Here is a 24,182-nt window from a genome sequence, read left to right as displayed (position 1 = left end):
TATACATCTGCATGAAAATCACGAAGAAAGGAAAGTGCTGATAAAAACACATTACCATTCCTTCAGCTTCGAGGAAAACTCTTGATATCTAGTCATTAACTGGGCAATCTGCCTTCAGACTTCTGTCAGCCTTAATATGCTAAAAAGAAATATGTCTTCTGAGAACATTTTTTTTAAATTTTTTATGCTTTGCTGCTTTATTGTGAAGTCCTAATTCCTATGAATCCAAACAGTCATTAACCCTCAAGAACAACTATTAGCTATCCAGAGTCAAATGAAAGTAAAGGAAAAAAAGGGCAAAGTTTAATTTCAGCAAATAAAAGTTTTGTTATGTTGTTATTGCTATTTTTGTTGGGTTTCTACTCGCTTGTTTGGCTATCTATGGAACAAAAAAGGGTTAACATTTTTAAAAAGTAATATCAATTTTATTTTTCAGTCAGATTGCATTAATAACCATCTTTATTATTTATATTTATTTTTGAGTGTTCTGTATCTTAAAGTATCTGTTTCCAAAACAGGCTGTTGTTTTAAGAAATGTGGAGGGGGAGGGAAAGAGGGAAGTGGAGTTCGCTGACATTTTCTTGTTTGCATTCTTCCACTCTTTTTCAATTTGAAGAGCTCAAAGTATTGCAGTATCTCTTATTTCAATTTCATTTTTAATACTTGCCCAAGCACTCTAGCTGTATGTAGTATCTTCTGTATCAGGAAAGATTTGCCCCTATAATATTTACTTATTCTTCTTTATTCTTTCTATATGGAGCACTCAAAGATGACCTTCAGTTGTTCTCTGTCTCACTGATAAAATTATTTTTGCACAAAACAACTTTCAAAAAGTACTGTCTCGTCATAAGAGATTAACACAATTCTACTAGCTCCTTTTAAATCACATGACATTTATATCAGTCTCCATTTATGAGATCACAAGAAGTTTCCCTTGTACCCTCATTTCCATTTATGTCCAAAACAGAATATAATTTTCTCATTTACAAATTGATAGAAAAACATAATTTATAATCCATTACTATACTGTAACTTGCCACATACATGGCAAAAAGTAATAGCTACTAATACAGAAAAATCTTAAAAGTTGAGGAATGTTTAAATTCAGCCAACTCTTTAGTAAAGTTCTATAGGAAAAACTATTCTGTCTAATATTCTAAATTTTTGTCAAAAGAAAGAATTACCAACAGATAGAGGTGTATGTATATCTGTGTGTATGTGTGTGTGTGTGTATATGTGTTTATGTTAGCTACTGATTTTAAAATTTATAACATCTACTCAAAAGTTAAAATTTGTTTCTGGATTTCTACTTCATTAATACTAGAAATTATAATGAATGTATATGCATTGGAGTAAATTAATTAACATTAATTTTATATTATCATTTTATAATATAAATCAAAGCCAACATCATAATGAAAACTTTGTGACTATTGAAATACATTCTGGAAAAAATATAACTGCAACCAATTTAGAGAATTTCAGGTTTAAAATGATTATAAAAACAGAAACAGAGAAAGTAAAAAATAAATTTCTTAAAGAATGTTTGCATTTTCTTTGAATTTTCAGAACATATTGTAGTCAATTCTGCATGCTTCTATGGAAGTATATGTACTCATCTTCCCTCATCCCCCACCCACCACCCCCAAACACACACACTAGTCATCACCTACAAGGAAGAAATGTTTATCTAAATGGAAAGACCATTGACTGAATGATGTGACTGAGTGGACAGAGTGACTATGAGTGCCAAATCACCCACACACTTGACCTTTTTATGTGGCTGCTATAGTTGAAGAGCTAAGTTTAACTCTTATAGGTCTCTTAAATCTCAGATGAAGTTATGATGTATATCCCTTAGACCCTGAACTGAAACAAAGTATTCTGACTTATTTTATCAGACAATTCTGTAATGGAGTTTAGAAGATAAGCTCAACTAGTATATTGGTATTTCATGTTCCTTTGCCAGTATTTCTTGTATGTACATCCTCTTTACAAAATTATGAGGTAGGAGAGGTGACTGTGTTTTGAGACAAGATTTGGTATTTATATGGTTCCACCAGCCAAATGCTTCCTAGCCTTTTTCATGTGTGTCACACAAAAAGAATTATAAGTATTATATTAAATATTATAGGATATATTATATCATATTACATGTCTATGTATTGTATTGTATTATATTATATTATATTATATTATATTATATTATATTATATTATATTATATTATATTACATTACATTACATTACATTATATTATATTATATTATATTATATTATATTATATTATATTATATTATATATCATATTCCTTGGGGGGAATTAGAAGAATAGGAGTGCCTGTATAGAGTTTAGTGAGAAAAAATAAAAGTTACTTTGTCCAAATATTATGTAAAGATTAAATAACATATAAAATATTGTGGAAAATAATAGCATTGAATTTTGTGCAAATATTATATAATATTCCTCACTTTATGAGCTGGATGTCACTCACCGTAATTGCCAGCTGCAGAGACAATATTATAAAGTACTTTCCAACATTTTCATTAAAAAAATTAAGTTGTTTCTATAGTCATCACTTTTCTACCAGGTTTTATACTTAAACGACTATAATTCCTAACCAAGATACTTTTATTACGTAATCTCAAATTTTGGTAGTTTCCATTGGTGAGACTTTTTTTTTTTTTTTCAAGCAAGTAGATGATCAGAAATGTTAAAACGTATTTTACAAGCATTCAAATTTTACAAGAGTTGAATTTGTCATTAAAAGTAATTTTAAATATCCTGTGATAATGCAAAGATAATTCAAAGCCAATCAGAAATTTAAAGTCAAACATTGTGAAGTTATGAGACTTTCACGTAGAGCAATCATGCATTGTTAAACTGGCTAGGATACAACTAAGTGCAAATCTCAGCTAATGTGAGTGGATGCAGAACAAATACATGAAAAGACACATTTGGGGCACTGCCTGGAGCTGAACCTCCCAGGAACCCCTGCCCAACCACCCCCAGCCCTCTTTCCCCACCGCTAGCCGCACCTTGGGCTGTAATCTGGGCTCCTTGGGCACCTGGACCACGAACTCCTCTGGAAGCTCCACGGGGCCCTTGTCCACGATGAGAAGTGGCACGCTCTGCGGCTGGCTGCTGAAGGAGATGCCTGGGTGGTAGAGCGCCTCCTGGGCTGCGCTCAGCATGTCGCAGCGGAGCAGCAAGGGCTGGATGTCGATCATTGTGCTTGCCACCTGCGGGGACCGCAGGGCGCACCATCAGACTCCACTCAGTTCAGGCGGGCCTCAGAAGATCCCTGCTAGGGGCTATTCCCAAGGCTGCTCTCTGCTGTAGGCCATAGGCCCCAACTCCAGCCACCCCAGACCCCACTCAGACAACTCTGGAGCTGAGGAGATCCTATCTCCCCGATCTTAGTGTGATAATGACTGTGTAGTTAAACGCTATATTAGTTGAACACTATCTGGCTTAAACATTATCTTAAGTAAGCAAGAACGCTCATCCTAATCCCTAACAATGATTAGAAAATTAGACTAATATTGAAATCAAGAAAGCTACCTGAAAAATATAAATGTTATTTATATTTTTATAGATTCACAGAATTTTAATGTAAATTATGGGCACTAATATCTGTAAGTGTAAATAAAAATATTGGTTACTGAACTAATTATTTACACACAAAAAGCTTGATAAGGTAATGGGTGAAGAAAGTTTCGTAGAGGTGTTTTATAAGTAGTTTTGTTTTGTTTATTGTATTGTTACACTGACATGGATTGTTTTAAATGTATTTATATGTTTCAGGTCATTTAACAATTTTTTGAAAGATACACTATTAAGATCTGTGATAAGCATTAAAGTGAAAAGAATATACACACATTTTGCCATTTATATACACAGTGATTTTACTGACAAATGGTACAAATTACATAAATGAATAAATATGAAAGACCAAGACAATAATGAAAAAATAAAATTACATACATATGATTTTTTTAATAATTCACAAAACAGTCATACATTATATGCTATGAAAAACAGAGCTATTTAAGCACAGGATTTTTTCTGGTGAATTGGTACATGAGATATACATTTCTCTACACTAATTGCAACTAGCGTAATAAATAGGAATGATAATGAAAATGTCCTTGTTAAAGAAAGGGAAATAGTTTACAAAGAAAAAGATTTTGCTTTACACAATTATTTTTAACATACTATAACATGCACATTTAAAAACACACTAATAATGCTATATGGCTACCATTCAATAGAAAGGAGAGAAACTAAGAAATTTAATAATGCAAGAGAATTTTATAATCATCTAACACTGGACGTTTATACAGTGGTGCTACAATTTCTTGATATATAATATATTTGCATATTAAGAATGAAAACATGTTTTCTTCCACATCACAAGAAATAAAAGCCCTTTAGGAAAACAAAAAATAAATTTTATTAAGAAATCTATCAAGCAATCCATTTATAATGAAAAGTTTAGATTATAACTCTAAGGCATCACCCTGAAACATTTTTATTTGAATTCATTTTACGGTATGAGTATTAAAATATTTAAGCAAAAGTTAATCTAAATGTTATTTTGATAGTTCGTGTGAATGAAAAAGATGCCAAAGAAGGAAACAAGTTTTAAGACCAAAAAATTGGTAAAAATAAAAATCTCAAAGTAATTGCCTCCTTTAATGTCTAAATCCAGTAACATCTTTTATGATCTTTTGACCTCTAAAATATCCCTCTCCTCATTGCCCAAAATGACAATGTGATTATTTTTCGATAAATTTTTACATGAATACACACAGGCATGTTTTCCTTAACACCTTTATAAATACTCTATGAAAGGAAATTAGCAAAATATTATAAAGCTATATTATCCTACAAGCTTCAGTTATAATAAAGATGAAAGATTTCACCCTCAGCCAAGTTAATATATAAAGACATTTGGAGTGATGGAGTATATGCTTATTTGGTCATTTATTCAACAAATATTTATTGAGTTCTTGTTATGTGTCAGGTCCTTTTTTTGGCGCTGGAGATTTGAGTGAGTAAAACAGACCACTACCTGCTTTAATGAATCATTCATTCTGGTGTGAGAGACAAAGAATACACAAATAGATAAAAATATATATATTTTAAATACCATATAGAGATGAGTAATCTACAGAAAATTTAAATAAAACATGTAACAACTACTCTGTTTAGGTTTTTATGAAAGACTTATCTATGGGAGTAAAATCTAAACAGAGATCTCAAATTGCTAATCATATAAAAATCAGGAGTAAAGAGCACTCCAGGCTGCTGCAAAAGCCTCAAACTGGAACTGGTCTGTTCAAGAAATAGCACATTGGTTAATGAAGCTGTGTATAGTAGGCTGAGAGAATGGTCCAGAATAAGATTAGAGAGGTAAGCAACGGCCAGATGATGAGCTTTGTAAACCAGGATAAGAAGTTTAGTTTTGGTACAATCAAGCATCTGTTTAGGATACTGAATAATGCTCCTGGGAAAGAAGAATATTCCAAGATAGGGGAAAATGGAAATAGTGATCTCTACTGAACTAGAGGTTGATTATTTCTGAAATTGACCTTCAGAAAAGGTCGATTTCTAGAGTAAGTAGATAATGACTATTGACTTAAAATAGAATCACCATCAGCTGAAAAATATAATAGTGTCCTTATTAAATGAAAGAATCTCATTTTAAACAAGAAATAAGAATGTGCTCAAAGTGGAACTTGAAAGCAATGTCTAGAGACCTAAAGAGTAGGTATGGATTAGAGAATAAAATGATTTTATGAAGTGAGACTGAAGAATACAAAATACCAGGAAGTTAAGCAGACTTCACTCTTAAGTTGAATGAAATTAGACTCCAATGTGTTCTATGAAGCTGAAATATCTTATGTGTCTATAAATTAGACTTTCCTTAAAATTCATCATCTCTGTGAAAGGAATTCAGAGTCATCAGTGACAGCAAAAGCGGACGGTCTATTACATGGCCCACCTGGAGAAGAGCAATTAGGACAGAGCCAAAACCTTATTTAAATTCTTGTTTAAAAATATTGTATATGTTACGCTTAACATATTGTATAACTTCTGGAGATATATTTGAGTTATAAATATAAATCTAATTTTTCTTCCTGAAACTATTATAAAGATAAGTCTTCAAGATAAACTTCATAGTTATAAGTCTGTTATTCCATTAGAAGCATGGAATCTCAAATCTGGAAAGAAGCATTCAGCTGACATTCTAGATAACAACCCATAGAGCATTCTGGCTAAAAATCTCCCAAGTTTCACATGAAGAGGCAGTGATCATTCTGTCCTTGAAGTACTCAATCGCATTTGAAGAGGCAAGTTCTTTCTCATGTCAAGAAAGGTGATATCTATACTCTGATATTCTCTACTCACTTGTCTAATTTCTATTCAAATGAGTCATGCAAAACACATCAAGCTACTTCTAGAAGGTACTTGTCTTCAGATAATTGAAGATAGCCTTCACATCCTAAATGTCTCTTTTCTTCTCTAGATTCATAAGGGTAAAATTTTCTTTCAAATTAACTATAAACTATACCTCAGAATGTTATATTATTAACTATAATTTGGAGGCATTCCCTTATACTGTTCTCCCATCTCCATTTGAGATCACGTTTTCAAGCTTTGTCATATGCAATGCTAAGATATTTAAAATGTAATTTTGGCTCTGGGGCAAAAAGTAACAATAAGGCAAACACATTCTGTTCTTCTTTCTTGTTTTCAGAGACAGAAACTTCATCTAATCTCCTTTAAAAATTACAACACTAAAAACAAATTTTCTGAAAAAGAAATGAAAATAAATTGATCTAATTTACAATAACATAAAATCAATAAAACATCAAGAATAAATTTAACTAAGGAGGTGAAATATGTCTACTCATAACTACAAGACAGTGATGAAAGAAACTGAAGAAGATGCAAGTATACTGTGTTCATGGACTGAAAGAACTAATATTGTTAAAGTGTCCATACTACCAAAAGCCATCTATAGATTCAGTGAAATTGCTATCAAGATTCCAAGAGCATTTTTTACAGAAATAGAAAAATCATTTCTAAAATTGTATTACTCATCAAATAGCCAAATAAATTCTGAGAAAGAAAAAAGCCAGAGGCATCACACTTCCTGATTTTGAACTATACAATAAAGTTATTGTCAACAAAACAGTATGATACTGGCATCAACACAGACATATTGACCAATGGAACAGATCTGAGAGCCCAGAAATATATGCTTAATTAATATCTGACAAGGGAACCAAGAATACTCAATGGGAAAAAGTCTCTTTATTAAGTGGTGCTAGGATAATTGATATTCACAACTAAAAGAATAAAACTGGATCTATTTCTTACACCACTCACAAAAATTAACTCAAAATGGATAAAACACTGAAATGTAAGACCTAAATCCATGAAACTCCTAGAAGAAAACATAGGATCGAGGCTCCTGACATGAGTCTTGGTAACATTTTTTTTTTTTTTTGATATAATCCCTAAAGCACAAGCAACAAAATTTAAAATAAGTGAAACTGCATCAAACTAAAGAAGCTTTTGCACAACATAAGAAATGATAAATGAGGTGAAAAAACACCCTATGGAATGGGGAAAAAATTGCAAACCATATACATGATAAGGAGTTAATTTCCAAAATATACTAAAAACTCATACAACTCAAAAGCATCAAAACAAAAACCAAAAACCCACAGGATGAGATATCACCTTGCACTTGTAGCAATGGCTATTATCAAAAAGAAAAGAGATAATAAATGCTGGTATGGATGTGGCAAAAAGGGAAGCCTTGTGCACTGTTGGCAGGACTGTACATTGGTATAGCCAGTGTGGAAACAATATGAAGGATCCTCAAAGAATTAAAAATAGAACTACCATAATACTGCAATTCCACTTCTGAAAACATATCCAAAGGAAATAAAGACACTAACTTGAAAAGATATCTGTACTCTCATGTTCATAACAGCATTATTTACAAGAGCCAAGACATGGAAAACAATCCAAGTGTCCATCAATGGATGAAAGGATAAAGAACCTGTGGTGTAAATATACAATGGAATATTACCCAATCAAAAAATGAGGAAATCTTACCACTTGTAATAACATGAATGGACCATGAAGGCATTATGGTAAGTGAAATAAATCAGACAGAGAATGACAAAAACTGTGTGATCTCATTTATATGTGAAAAAAAAAAAATCATAAAAAAAAAGAGGCCATACTTGTGGTTTCCAGAGGCAGAGGAGTAGGGGGGAAGAGAAATTGGAGAAAGGCAGTCAAATGGTACAAACTTCCAGTTATCAGATAAGTGCTAGGAATGTAACATACAACATGATGACTATAGCTCACACTGCTGTATGATACACAGGAAGGGTGTTAAAAGAGTAAATCCCAGAGTTTGCAACACAAAGAGAATTGTTTTTTTCCGTTTACCTTTCTTCTTTCTTTTAATTTTATTGTATCTATATGAGTAGATGGATATTAGCTGAATCTATTGTGGTAATCATTTTGTAATGCATGTAAATGAAACCATAGTGCTGTATGCCTTAACGTATACAGTGATATATGTCAATTATTTCTCAACAAAAAAAAAAATAGAAAAAATGCATTTCTGAGACTTCAATTTTTTGAAAGAATTCATTAATTTTTATAAACTTTAAATTTATTTGATTATAGATAATTAATATTCATCATAAGTAATATATATGTTATTGCCATAATCAAATAGTCCACACAATCATTCATACTCAGATATTTTTACCATTTCAACACTCTGATTCTGCTTTCAGTGGGCAAGCACACAATATGAAAATTAATACTGTATAATCTACTGAAATGATCAAAATATTTCCCCCATGTTTATGTATAGTTTACAAACATCAAAGGGCATCAGAGCATCAAAGTTCCTGAATATTGGTTGTGTATAAATATGAAGCAAGAAGAAAAGGAAAAATAACAAGCATGTAAGAGGTAAAGGATTTATGATGGCAGTACCAGAGTTTTCATCTTTTCTGTGGAGCTTATATTTGAAATAAATATCGAAAATATCAGGTTTCAATGGTATATTCTTTCAGAGTTCAATACTGATTTACAAATACTAATTTAAAATATACCAAATAAGCATTATTTCTAATCAATTTCAACTGTTTTTGTTTTCTTACTCTCCTTACATGAGAGCAACGTAATTCAGTTAATTAGTTAACTTCTTCCTCCAAACATCTACTGATCATAACAGTGAGCTTAGAATCTAGACAAAAGATTGTCTGCAGTACTCAGATATTTCTAAGGTGAGGGAAATGCTAACAATAAAATACTACCGGAGTGTATTTGTCAGAGTTACAGTGATTTAACTTTCATGTACTAAGAATGTTTCTTATGAGTCATTTGTTTTTGTGTTTCAAGGTAATATTTTATCATATCCTTTTAGTAATTAGCTAATTATGAACCTCAGAGAGTTTAAAATGTACAGAGAGCTATAACCCTAACTTGACCCTAACCTATATATTCAATTTTGCCTTCACTATTATCTTTTGGATACGGTACCTATCCTCCTATACACACCCGCCTAATCCTCATTCAAATTATATTTCCTAGTGGGAAATCCTTTCCCCTATAGCTCAGGCTTTCCAGATATCACTCTTTTCATAATTTTTCTAACTGTTCATTATATATATAATCAACAACAAATTTCATACTAGTTCTCTTCCATTCTATACTAAAATTTAAAATTTAAAATCTACTTTTAAATTAAAATTTAAAGCTAATAATTTAAAATAGTGTTTGTTTTTTTTTTTTTTTTTTTAATCTCTAAGGTTAAGCAATATTACTTTCTTCCTTAAATAAACCTTTTAAAATTTTACTTGTTTTGTAATATTCTAGTTCATTCTATATATTGTTTTGGTTGGTTTATTTCTAATTTAAAACATAGTTCTATAAAATAAGGTAAATGCTCGGTAGGTTATTAAAATGTCTTTGGAAGAAGTTATCACAAGATGGTTAAGTGATTTCGATTTGAGTTTCTTGCCTAACAACTATTGTAAATGTCATTGCATCATTAGATTGATGGCTCTGAGTCTATTTTTCTCATCTTAAAATTACTGACGCTACTACCTATGACTCACTGAATTGTTATAGGCGTTCACTGAGCTATTGTGTGCAAAAATATTCAGCTAACTGAATAGTGTTGTGTAAATGCTAGAAACTTATATTGAAATACTTATAACAACAAATGGTTGATTGATACCGAATGACTAATCCAACTTTAGTGCCATATATATACATAAGTATATGATGAGGGGAGGGAGCAGAAGGAGAGAGAGAGAGAAAGAAAAAGAGTGAGACTACTGCTTTAACTTTTTTTTTTTTTTTTTGGTAAGTAAAGTGCATTTTTTTCCAATCCTGCTTTCTTATGCATAGCTGAAAGTCTCTACCTTTCTCCCAGCACCTTCATTTGGGCCATATAAAAAGATGACATCTTTCCTGATTTCTCACTAAGGTGTATGTGACAGCTGCATAATTTCTTTATAGGCTGAGTAGTAATCTCTAACAATACTCATAAAAGTTCCAATTTAAGCATCTGACTAAGAATGCCACCAGGTAGAAATTACAACATAAAAGTTCTAATACAGAAAAATATGGTTTGATTCTGAGTCTTATAAGAAAATGGCTTAGTAGTGATTACCTGTTCACCTGTGTATGATGAAGCAACATTCAAAGTATAACTGAATATTATTCAATTTAACTAAATAGACACTTTCGCTACATTGAATTGTTTCAAGAATATCAGTATGCCTTATGTGAATAAGTGATTTTCCCTTTAAGCTAGGTTCTTCACTTTTCTACAACATAGCTTGTTGTAGTAAAATAAAACATATTTTGGTTAAACTATCATTCACCAGAAGACTGAACAATCAAGTTATAAAAGTTGTATAAGACATTCTGAGAATAGTGAAAGAGTCAAACACTTGGTTACGGATAAAACTAAAGAGAACCTTAATTCCTAGTGTTAAAAAATAAAAGAATAAAAGAAACAAGGTTTAAAGATTACTTTTAATTGGCTTTCAAGTCTGGCATTGTCCATGTGCTAAATATAGAGGGAAAAATTGTAGCTTTTTCATTGGTTGCATAGATTATAATATTGTGATATAAATATCTCAAACATTTGTGAAAATGAGTAAACAAAGTAGAGTTTCTGTTATGTGATATAAATTTATAAAATTAGTCAGCTTCTGATATAGACATTATTTTCATTCAACTTAAATGAAAGTTATATTATACACCTCATTAATAAAAGGAATGATAAGTTTTTTTCTTTTCTAACTAAAAACACTTCCCTATTTGTAAACATAAAGCAAAGAGTATTTAAATTCATGGTTACAAAAATAAAATTCTAAAATTAATTGAAGAATACCAACTTTCTTTTAATTTCTTTTCTTCTACTGCCCTCTGTAATATTAAATCTTTAATGGTATGGAAAACTGTGCTTTCAAAATTTTGTAAAGAAATTTGTTTCTTTAAAAAGCTTTATAACTATAGTAATGGGGCACTTTTTCTTAATCACACTGCCAATTATACTTGATGTGAAGGAAAAACTAGAGGGAAAAAAATACACATTTTGACGGAGATCTGTCTCGTTAGTGAGTTCTTTCTCCCTATCCTAAGTTAATTATAACTGACATCTCTGAAGATAGTTGAGAAGAATGAAAACTTTCTATATATTTTTTTTCTGGTAGTAAGAGATTTCTAACCTCTCCATCCCTTCCTCAACGCACACACAAAACAAATGCAAAATGTGTGTTAACAAGAAAGGAGATATATTATGTAACAGGCTCAGATGTCAAAATGATCAATTACATTATGTTGTTAGTACATACGCAGAGTGTGATTATTACTGGACACTTACTTTTAAAAATTGACATAGGGATTTTTTTATCTGTGTGCAGAGGCACGACATCAAGCCTGCCTCATAAGAACAGCCTATAACCTATAAAACATCTGGGCTATCACAGCTATTCCACTGTCTGAGCTCTTGTGACTAATCTAAAAGGCTTTCTTTTAAGTAAATGTACAAAGTTTCCTGGAGGGAGAGCATCATACCAGCCTGTTGCTTTAAATTTAAGGTATTATCTGCCTTCATTATTAAATCATGTGCCCTTAAGGTTAGCATAGTTTCACCATCACTATCAAAAGAAGAAAAAAAGGATCATTGCTAAATAGTCACTACCATTGTTGATTTGTAACAAGAGCTACAGAAAAGGATAGTCCTGATCTAGTTCAGGTAGTGTCTAGAATTACTACTTTCATGATATCTCTTAACAGCCTGGAGAGAAACAGTAATGTGTGAAAGCCAACTGTCTATTCTTTTTATAAATATAGCAGTTTTTTTTTTATATATATAATCTAATCACATCTGGATCTTTTTCCCTCATGTAATCTATTATTCTTTAATGCAATAACAAAATTAATCTGTTTTAAAATCATCTGGGTCTAACAAAAAATGAATCATTTTAAAATGTTATTTTGATTTTGCATATTATTTTTATCTTTTCATTTAATCAAAAATGATGATTTATCTAATTTAGCTCAATGTATTTATCCCCTTTAACTTCATGTTAGACTAATAATACTAAAGTGAGGTATATCTGTCACTCATTATTCAGTTTCTTCAACCTGAGATGAATAGTGAAGACAGGAATTTATTGGGTTTATAGTCTAATTAAAAGCAACAGGCTTACACTCTAAATAGCTTTTCAACACTCTTTAACATTTTTTTTTTTTAATGCTGATTTAAGCTTAAGACGTTCATTAGTAACTCATTAAAGACTTAGTTACAGTCCAGTGGATGAGTCCTGAATATAATGATGGAATGTGTGTATAGATGTATAGGGTCATAATTAGAGACACTCACATTTGGGGATTAAAAATATACAATACAGTCTTTGAAAAACTCTATGGAAAGTAAGTGACCCCAAGATGGTGTTGTATTTTAAATTTTGCTTACTATCCAGGTCATTTGTTTTTCAGTTCTAATTCCAAAAGGTATGTTTTAATGACCACATTCTCCCAGGATTAAATGTGTGAGGCTTTGTGTTAGGGCCTTTCTACACATTATTTTACTTAATCTTCACATGATAACAAAGTAGGCCTAATTACCCCACTTAAAAAATAAGGAAACTGTGAATTAAATTGGTTAAGGTCATGTATCTTGGAAGCAACAGAATTTGAATTAGACTCTAAGGCTTCAGATCTTTCTTTTCATTCAACAGGACCATGCAAATTTGGATTCTAAAGCATCTTAGAGAAGACAATATTATAAACTTAAGCTTCAGGGCTTCATGTAAATCACTTTCTATATATGTTGACATCTTCCTTCATCCACAGTTCCTAAGAACTGCAGGAGCTCTCTGCATTAACATTTGTAGATCATTTATTATCTTTATTTAGATTTATCCTAAAATTTTCTTCCCAAATAGTAATATTTCAAATGAACCCACTTGCCCAAAACAATGCAAGTTTGCTAGGTTTCTTGCCAGGTAATTCCTCATGTTCTCTTCTGATTTTCATCTTTGTTTGTTTGTTTAATTGTAGATGTAATGTGAGTGGTCACTAATCTACAATACGTAGGTTTGATAGATATAATGAATTGCATAACTATTTTGAGATGAAGTAAAAGTATCCAGTAGTTTGTAGAACATATTAGAAAGAATCTATGCAAATAAAATAAAACACTCGATATTTATCATGTAATTTGAGTAAAGATACAAAACATATAAATAAGAGAAATTCCAAAATCTGGAAGGACAGGAATTCAGATTAGAACTAAACTAGAAACTTTTTTGGCCACCATGATTAAAGTTTAATGGTATTTATCATTGTTTTAGGCAGGAATAATCTTAAGCTACTAGAAGAACCCAATGAATTACCTTGTTGTTTTGTATATAAGTCACTGCTATACAGTTTACATATCAGAGTGAAATTTCAATTACTGCTAAATATGAGTTTTTGTCAATGTAATAAAAGCCAGAATTAATGAACTACTTTCAAAAATCAAATATGTAAGCAAAAGGGGAGGTGGCATGAGGCTAGAACGATGGTATATAATTTCAAAATGAATGTAAAATCTATGAGATTTAAGTGAGCAAGTCCAGGTAGAAAGCCTCTTTTAAAATATGCAGTCTAAAAAACTCTTAAATCTGAATGTATTCTAACAATAATATCCTCTAGTCTTTTCTAAAAAAAAAAAAAAGATATGTCTATACAAAGTACTTAGAACACAGCAATAAAAAAATTAAAAATTGAGAAATGATTGAATATTTCTCCAAGTAAGAAATACAAATGGCCAAATGAGCACATAAAAAAAAGATTGACATCAATCCATAGAGACATAAAGTAGATTATTGGTTGCTAGGGACATCATTATGCATTAGAGAAATGCAAATCAAAACCACGAGTTACTGCTTCATCTTGACTAGAATGGTTATAATAAAAAAGACAATAATTGTGGGCAAGGGTGTTGAAAAATGAAAATGGAAACACTTTACTATTTAGAATGTATAACTGTGAAACCACTCTGGAAAAGTTTAGCAGTTCTTGAAAATGCTAAACATAGAGTTATCATGCGATTCATCAATTCCACTTCTAAGTGCATACCAAAGAGAAGTGAAAACATGTACACAAAAAAACTTGTACATGAATTTTAATAACAGCATTGTGCAGAATAGCCAAAAAGTAGAAATAATTAAGATTTCCAAAAACTGATAAATACAATATGGCATGTTCCTATGATGCACTATTATTTGGCAATAAAAAATTAAGTACTGATATATGCTATGATATGCATAAATTCTTAAACTATATTAAGCAAAAGAAGCAAACTACAAAATATATAAAATCATATGATTCCATTTAGACAAAATGTCCAGAATAAATAAATCCATAGAGACATAAAGTAGATTATTGGTTGCTAGGGACAGGTGAGATGGAGGGAGAAAAACTGGTTGTGACTACTGATGGCTATGTTTTTTTTGTTTTTTTGTTTTTTTTCGGAGTACTAATAACATTCTAAAATTGATTGTGGTGATGATGGCATAACTGTACATACACTGAAATCCACTGAATTATACAATTTAAAAGGGGGGGGGGTTATGGTATGTTAATATATCTCAATGGGAATTCCATTTATACATTAAAAATAGTGCATTAGATCATTATTTTAAGCTACATATCTTTTATAAATATCTTCTTTATCACAAGAAGACTACGCTTTTCAGACTATTTGATAAGTGTGGCTATGAGGCTGGCTGAGTTTTATATAATGGACATGGAAGCAGAAGTAACGTGCACTACTTTCAAGCATATCCATAAAAACTTTCCATTAAAATCTCCACATGCTTGTTCTTCCTTCCTGGGAATTGAATGGCAATGACCAACACCCTGGAAACCTCACGCCATTTGACTATGTCTTTGAATAACTGTAAGAGCAATAGTGTGGCATCTGTATCCCCACCCCTTTTCTCTACACACACACTCTAACCATAAACACTTACCTGCCTTGGAATGTGTGGAGAATAAGAAAATAGTCTCTGGAAGCCATTATTAATTTTGGAATCTACTGTGACTACTGCCTAGTTTATCCTAATACATTGTTCAAAAATGGAGATTAAGGCAGGTAACACAAAAGAGTCTTCCTCCAGAAGTTTCATAATACATAATTTGAAACACACACACATGATTAATTTGATCATGACTAATTCATGTCCTAGACATTTGACTTTCTGAGGAGTCATTCCTATCACTCTGAAACATAAATAAATAAACCACAGTGATGTTTCAGAGATCTCATTTTTACAACTGATCAATTTAATTAATTTTGAGATTTTAGTTACTGTATTATATATATATTTTATGATTAGTCGAATGCCTTCTGATTATTCTTTTCATTTCTATTAACTTTTCTTTTGCTTAATATTCAATGTATACTTTACAATATTTTTGTTGAATTTCTACACAGAAAAGCTCACATTGGTACTATAAATGCAGTTGTATAAAAATTTATAGATACTCATCTGGAAATATTTATCAATTTTGCTGCCCTAGGTCTTTTCATCCAGGAACATGGTAAATTATATGTTGTCTTTTATAATCCCCAGTAAAGCTTCAGAGTTTTCTTCTCATAGATTCCATATATTTCCTGCTATGATATTTCCAAAGTAACTCATGCATTTCTTGCTGTTTTGACTCAAATAAGCAATGAAATTTATGAGTTACTTAATTACATACAAAACTTACGGGTGAATCATGAATCTAAACTCAAAGTGGTCTCATTAATTCTGAGAAAGTTTTTATTTTTTGAATCTACTGAATGAATACATCATTAAACCTCTTCAAATAATAATGATATCTTAATATTTGCATATTTATTCTTATTTATGTTTTATTTATTACTAGTGTAGTCAAAACTTAAGGAACTGTTTTAAAGAGATTGTAGTAATAACAATAAATTGATTATTCATTACCATTCATTTAAGACAGTTGTTAATTAACCTAAAAAGGAATCATTCTTTTACTTTCCATTTCTTGAGATTTTGTTCTAGGGATATAGAAATATAATCAAATTTTATAATAAAGCATATCATTTATAGTGCTATTTGAAATAGTAGAATATCAATGACCTTCAGTACTAGGGCATCACCATTATGGTTAGATGAACACTGGATTCTTCATATGAGACAATGTTATAAATTTTAATGAGACCATAGAAGGGTCTACCTTTCAAAATTAAGTCGAAATGAAAAACAAATTTTATTTCTAGCATCATTTCATTTAAAAAAAATACACACACATACATGACAGCAGGAAAAATCTAACAAACATTAATTATATCACAGGAGCATGGGATTATTACATTTTTGCTTTCTGATTTAATTTTCTATGAGAAGAATTACTTTAACAATAAATAGGTGACACTGAATGACAAAGAAACATATGAGACTATGTTCTAGTACTTTACCAGTAAGCTACAACCTTGACTTCACGACATTTAAATCACCACAAAGTGTAATATATGTAGATGAAATAAATATAGATAGCTTATCAAATTGCATTTGTGAGAGCCTAGTTTTATACAAAGACTTATATCTATTACTTCTGAAAGTACAACTAGCATATTTCTCTTGTAAATCCTTAATTAGCCTAGCTTATTTGTATATCAAACCTTTCATACACGATAGATTTTTTCTGATAAGAAGACAATCTTCTATATTTAAATAAACTAATTCTGCTATTTTGGCAATAAAGAAAGATACAGATTCAAATAAAAGTATATGTAATTATTAACAGAATTTTAAAGAGTTTATTTTCAATTTATCAATTAAAAACCTGAAAAATATAGATAATAAATTAGTTCTCATTTTCAAAAGGGCCTTATTCTAAGCTGTCAAATTAAAACATACTACAACAAATAGTCTTATATCTAATCTCTTGTTTACATGACAAATTGATGAGTCTCTTTCCTATTGCATTTCAAATTTTTGACTGGTCGTTAAGGAATCATTTTCCAATAAGAATGGAAAAAATAAATGCATGGAAAATGTACTATAGCTATTTATATAAAATTATAAATGCAAGAGCATTATTCTTACTCTGAGAATGAAAGTAAATAGCAATGCAACAAAGTGGTGTATGAAAGGCGAGAAGGTTAGCAATGCAATAAAGAGGAAACAGATAAGTATATATTATATATCCAAATATTTTTAAACTCATTCAACATCATATACAACTACCCTGTTGCAGTTACAGTCCACCATGTGCCCAAGAAATATAAAAAATAAAATTTGATCCTAACCGATCCTAACTTTACCAAATAGGCACAATATATAAAAATCTGAAAATAAGAAAATACTATTTTACTTGCAAATTATGTTACTCATTAGTATTGCTACAATCAAAATTACATATAACATATTTTGCAAGTGCAAAGGCAAAAGAAAATTTTCTTCCAATTGATCATCTGCATACCAAGTATGTAGGGAAGGTTTATAAATGCATTCTTATAAAAGAAAGCTAACAGCCATGTATATTTGTAGTTTATGTTGTGCTATTAGAGGCTACATAGTTAACTTATGAAATATGTATTTTGAAATTTAGTACTAAGTAGCTAATGAAAATGGAATTGTATGTATTTGCAGTAAACTCATATATCATGATCATGACAAAGATTTTTCTGTATAATATATTTGATCATGAAAATAGTGATATTACTGCAAATATTACAAATTACCTAGGCAAGCAAACATTAAAAACATTTCAAGGATGATTAATTTTTAAAAATAACAAAGTTAAGCAATGCTTAGCAGTCAATCTGACTTTTGACACTTAATAAAACATGACTTCATAAAAAGAATTATATGGTAAGATGATAGGTAGTAAAATGTAATTCTGTACTTTCTCAAGCTTCACATCTTATCAGAAGTTAAAAATATATAGGTATTATTTTAAACCATTGACACATTAAATAGTATTGTAATAGTTAAGAGATTAATAATAGAATGCAAATTACATAAAAACATATAGTACTAAATCTATATGCATCTGAGCACTGTTTTGTCCCTGCTAAAGACTATTTATTATAATTAACTTCTTAAACATAATTAAGAAAAGTAGGTTATCCCATAAAGTCCATATATATATTTATATATATGTATTTATATATATATAAATACACACATAGCTTTAACAACAAAAATAGACTTGCAGAAAAAGTGTGCAGGTGATGTTTATAGAAGAAAATTTAAAACTACTTTTATGCAAATGTATTATAAAAACTAATGCTTATTTTACCCATAGTGAGCTTCAATGGTCCTATTTTCTATCTTTTCAATAGTGACACAGTTTATAAGTACACATTTTAATTAAGATGAAATATATTTTAAAATATCTCAGCACCTCAATGCATTGTGGTTTTGGTGAAGTCACACCCAGGACCAGATCTCCCAGCCCAGGTTCTACATTGAACCTTGATATTCCTTTACTGCCAATCAGCATGGGCCCCAGGTACCCATGTTATCATTGGATTATTGTTCTCTGATTCCATTATTTTCCCTTGTTCGCAACTACATCAATACAACGACAACAAAAAAAGCCTTTATCTTCATGCAACACTACATTAGTTAAAAGCAAAGTACTGGCCATCTGCTTCTGCCAGGTCTCATTTCATTATAGATAAGGGTTTTGTACAGGAAGCGGGGCACAGTCATGAAAAACAAAGAGAAATACAGAGGCACATAGAGACATAAAATATGGACGGATAAACATAGAACTAGAGACATTTCTTAATTTAAAAGAATTGTGGAAGTACTGATTAATTTTGTTTCCCTATAGAAAATATTGGCCAGACTTTCTAGCATTATGTGGAGATTATTCAACTAATGTAAACATTATTCAGAATTAAGTCTTTAGCTTAGTTTCTAATTCTATTCATGTAGCAATAATGCAAAAATGCATCACAGACTATTATGTTCTAACAATATATACAACTATCACTGACAATTATATCCTTACATCACTGATAATTATATATTATAATTATATTATTATATACTAACTTTCCATACTAAGCTTCATATATATTGGTTTAACAACATTTTTTATTAGATGCTAGTATTAAGAAATTTCTAACAAAACTTGAATACTGATGTTTAAGTAGAAAAATATTTCTATTCTCAGGGCAAGAATAAAGATAATCATGCATTTTCCTCTTCTACACTCTGAGATTTAGTTCTATTTCAAGGAAGTTAGGGGTAGAAAAATCAAATATAATAAATAGAGATTTACCAAATGCCAAACACTATGTTAGAAGCTATCCATGTATTATTCTATCCATTCTTAAAATAACTCTACATGGAAAAATTGTTTACTCTTGCTGATGAAAAGTCAGCTTATAAATTTTTAAGTTACTATAAGCTCCTTGAGGAAAGAATTAAGAATCTTTTTTTTTCCCTCTACTATATTTTCATCAGCTAGCACAGTTTTATGGTTCGAAGTAGGTGGTAAACCATATTTGTTGACTAGTTCACCAAGTAACAAGGTTACAGAGCTGGTAGGTGGCTGAGATGAAATTTTATCTCATCTGCCAAACTTCAAAGCCCAGTCTGCCTGTGCCCAGAATATGAAAGAGGCAGATGATCTATAATTCTGCCTCACCTGTCCCAAATGACCAGAGAGTTGAGATGGAACTCTCTATTGGGAAGCCTCGATAGGAATTGATTATCTACTGGCAGTAGGACCAGAGCTCAAGAAGCTAAGTGTTTCATTTCAGATTCCTTCTGGGTCTCATAATAGCAGTGTAACTTCAGTCAAGTTCCTTTACCACTTTATACTTCAATGTTTTTACCATAAAAAGTTGACGACCTTATACCTCAATGTTTTTACCATAAAAAATTATAATAATAAACATTATTAAACCCATTAGAATGTAATGAGAATTAATTGCAACAATACATCTAAAATGTATGACTATAAAATCAGTAATTATCATTATCATTTACTCAGGAAAAAAGGATGGTTATTCAGGTTATATTCAGAAAAATTAATTCTCTTTGGTCAGGAGGGCAAATAAAACTGAGCATTATAACAACCATGGGCAAGGACATGTTATTAGGGGATATTTTGGAAACAAGAATACTTACATCATTGTGACATCCATTTTAACTTAATCAGCTAAGATTTTAGGTTATGTAATATTTCTTTAAGCCAGGATTGGTGGGACTCTAAAAACATCTATCCTAGTAGATTTCACACTGATCAAAAGTTAACACATTCCTCTATGCATGAGCAAGCTAAGTTCTAAAAGTCTGTTCATGTGAAGCCCTTTATTTATAAGTCAAAAGTGGTACCACATCAGCAATGGAGAAACTTTCTCTAGAAGGCAGACAAAACTGACTTGTACTTTCTCTGGTGAAAGCTTTAAAATATTGATGCAAGGTAATAAGGATAAAATTTATAAGTAGATAGCGTCTATATCGTTTAGCCTCATATGGTTCAAGGAAAAGATAATAGAAAATAGTTCACAAAAATAGGAAGAATTACTTTAAGCTTTATCCTAAAATATTTCATATACCAAGTAAATTTTCTGTATGCAATAATAGAGTTTTTAAAAATACTTCTCAGAATTACTTGGAGAAACTGTGTATGTGTGTGTGTCTGTGCGCGTGCATGTGTGTGCATGTTCAATACAGGTCCCAATCCAAGAGCCATGATCTATGACTTCCACATTTAGGGCCCAATTACATATATAGTAGGTATCAGTTTAAGAGATCAGAAATTTCAGGAAAAAAAAGTCTTTTTTCCAACGTCTATTTCTGCTATTTTTAACCAATCTTCCTCAAACAATTGTAATTTTAGAGTGACTTTTCAAACATAAATTGTGTGTATGCTTATGTCTCTGTATATGTACGTATGTATTTTTTTCCCCTTGATTATACAACAGAACAGCTCTCGTGGTTGGATAATTCCTGAGCTAATTCCTGATTGTTACAATTTATTGGAATCAAAACTAAAAGGACAAATAATATGATGAAGAAAATTTACATGTTCAAGCACTTAATATTCAACATATTCTGTGCTGAATTCTTTATATACGCTATTTATTTGATCCTCAAGAGAATCTTATGAGGCATTTTTATAACATCAGAAAAAAAATTAACGAATCATTTTTAGATATGTAGATAATCGAGAAAACAATTGTTTAAAGTGACACCATTCTATAATTGTCCCATATTGCAAAATGTTAGATGTGCCCAAGTATGTAAATGTTTAAGTGTTGAATCAGTATATGAATTAAGGAAACATTTTGAAATTGTTGACCAAATTTACATTGTTTAAAATTAGATGATTGTATAATTTTACTTCCATTCTTCAAAAAGTTCTACTTTATATTATAGTGATTTGTTAGAAATAAATGTTAAATCGGGGGAAGTTTAGAGGAAAACTTCAAAAGAAACAAAAATTATTTTATCTAGTTCTTGTAATGACAGCAGAATACAACTCAAGTTGAAATTTAAGAACATAGGCCAAATTTGGAATCGCATCACTGATGAACTACAATATATTTGTATAATCAATTAAAAACCAAAAATGAGTTAAAGAATTGAAAGATTATTTCAGCTGCTTGATATGTTATAATATTCTGAGACCTCCTAAGCAGTGGCAAATACAGCTGTGTCCCTTTTTCTTTGCTGTAATTACCATTAGTATGAGATAATGACTATATTATATCATTTTCATCTTAGTGCAAAACTAATGGTAATCAGTGAAAAACTTTAAATTGTGAAAAAGGAACCTAGAAATAGACTTTAATTTGATGATTTTTATAGAGATTTAGAGTATATTATATACTAAGTTGTACAAAATTTGTCATATTTATTATGTGTTTTGTAATATTTGCAAAGGTACATTATTTCTTAACTATTATATTTTGATTACAAATACCAAGAAGTATTTATAAATGAATATAGTCTTTTGAGTATATTAGCATGTTTCACTAAAATTGACTTTCTGCATATGTCCATACAATTTTAATGCTTTTTTTTCTTTTTTGCATTGAAAGGTATATGACAAAAATAATTTTTCTTCAATGATAAGTTCAGTTTATACTCTATGTATTAAAGATTAAACAGAGTAGTAAACACTCAGAAGAAAATGATTACTTAGTTTGGGAAAGCAGAATTTTGGGGGTATTTTCTTTTAAATGTGTATATTTACTACATTAAAATTATTTTTATTACAAAAATATGCAAACAAAAAATCATAATAAATGATAAAGTTAATAATTAAGCTGATTTTCCTTAAGTGTGGTAAAAAATGAAGAATAAAATATGTGAGTGTTAAAAAAAACTTGGTTATATACATTTCAAAAGGTAACTTAAGAAATTAAACTCAAACTCACATTTATTGCAGCTTAAGGTACATATTATGACCTTTAACTTACATCTATTAATGTATGGAAGGCAAAAGCTGCAAAATCTTAGAGCAAAGATTTAAAGGAAAGGGTCTAGTATAAATAACTTAAACAACATTAAATATCACACAAAACCAATTAAAGGTCTTACCATGAACTATTGGTGCTAAGAGCATCATGAAGACTAGTAGCTGTGATGGCCACATGGTTGTGTACTTGGGCTTGAGAGTACCTCAAGAGCGAATGTTTCAAACGTGAAACAAAATAATTGTCTTTCTGGTTCCTCCTGTATTCCAAGACTGATGATTTTAAAAAAAAAATTAAAATCAAAAAAGAAATATTCCTCAAAAACAGAAACACCAATATCCCAAATCTGAATCCTGCAAAAAAAAAAAAAAAGGGTTATTAAATATAGGTTTTCCTATCTTAATTCTTTGAAAATTTATCTCCTGCTAGATGATGTTATACCTCCTCACTTCGTTTTAATAAATACAGTCATTATGCATAAAAATGACTGACTAATAACCTAAAAACATTATTTATGAATGTATTACCAGTGTTTATTTCTCAGACCCTAAAAGGACTGAAATAAATGATTCAGTCTCATTTACTACATTTAATATAATAAATACACTATATTAATTTGTTAATAATTAATAATTAATTTGCATAATTTGTCAATATGTAGAATAGATTTGGGATTTACTGTATATAAACGCTTTCCACAAATATAATTTTTACAAACTAGAATACTAAAAAAAAAATCATTCATTATCATCACTATGAGTTTAAAACAAAAATAGTTAATGTATGTCTTACTTTCTTTCCTGGCCCTGATATCTGTTCAGAAATTATTCAACATATTAACTGCATTAATGTTCTAAGAATCTTTGTAAGTAAATCTGTGAAGATCATAGATTTATGTTAACTAATTATGCTCAAAGATAATTAATTCATTCAACAGAGGTTTATTGAGTGCCCACTGAAATACAAAGCACTAGGCTAGGAATACAGGATAGATCACTGAATAAAACATGCAATCTACTTTCCAGGATCTTACAACTTAAGATGAGGAATCTTGCTTAAAAGCGTTATATATATATGTATATGGAAAGCATTGAAAATTATAAGCATTAAAAACAGTAAGCTGATATAGCTGCCCCTTAAAAGTCTGCATATAT

General features: G+C 30.3%; 1 protein-coding gene across 10 annotated transcripts in view; it reads right to left on the bottom strand.

Moving 5' to 3' along the window:
• ADGRL3 (adhesion G protein-coupled receptor L3) overlaps positions 1-24,182 on the bottom strand; it is a 726,915-nt gene that overhangs the window by 440,323 nt on the left and 262,410 nt on the right. For 8 of the 10 annotated variants that reach the window (XM_039845304.1, XM_039845303.1, XM_039845307.1 and 5 more), the window contains 2 exons: positions 23,153-23,381; positions 3,038-3,241 (listed from right to left, as the gene is read on the bottom strand). In XM_039845304.1, coding sequence (XP_039701238.1) covers positions 3,038-3,241; positions 23,153-23,207 — 259 coding nt within the window. In that variant the 5' untranslated portion in view covers positions 23,208-23,381. The remainder of the gene's footprint in view (positions 1-3,037; positions 3,242-23,152; positions 23,382-24,182) is intronic. The other 2 variants (XM_039845311.1, XM_039845312.1) reach the window with 1 other exon arrangement.

Source organism: Pteropus medius, unplaced genomic scaffold (genome assembly GCF_902729225.1).
Source record: "Pteropus medius unplaced genomic scaffold, Ma_sr-lr_union100, whole genome shotgun sequence".
In the NCBI taxonomy this organism is placed as follows: Eukaryota; Metazoa; Chordata; class Mammalia; order Chiroptera; family Pteropodidae; genus Pteropus; species Pteropus medius.
The sequence above is the reverse complement of the archived record's forward strand: the minus strand, read 5'-3'. Positions and strand labels throughout refer to the sequence as shown.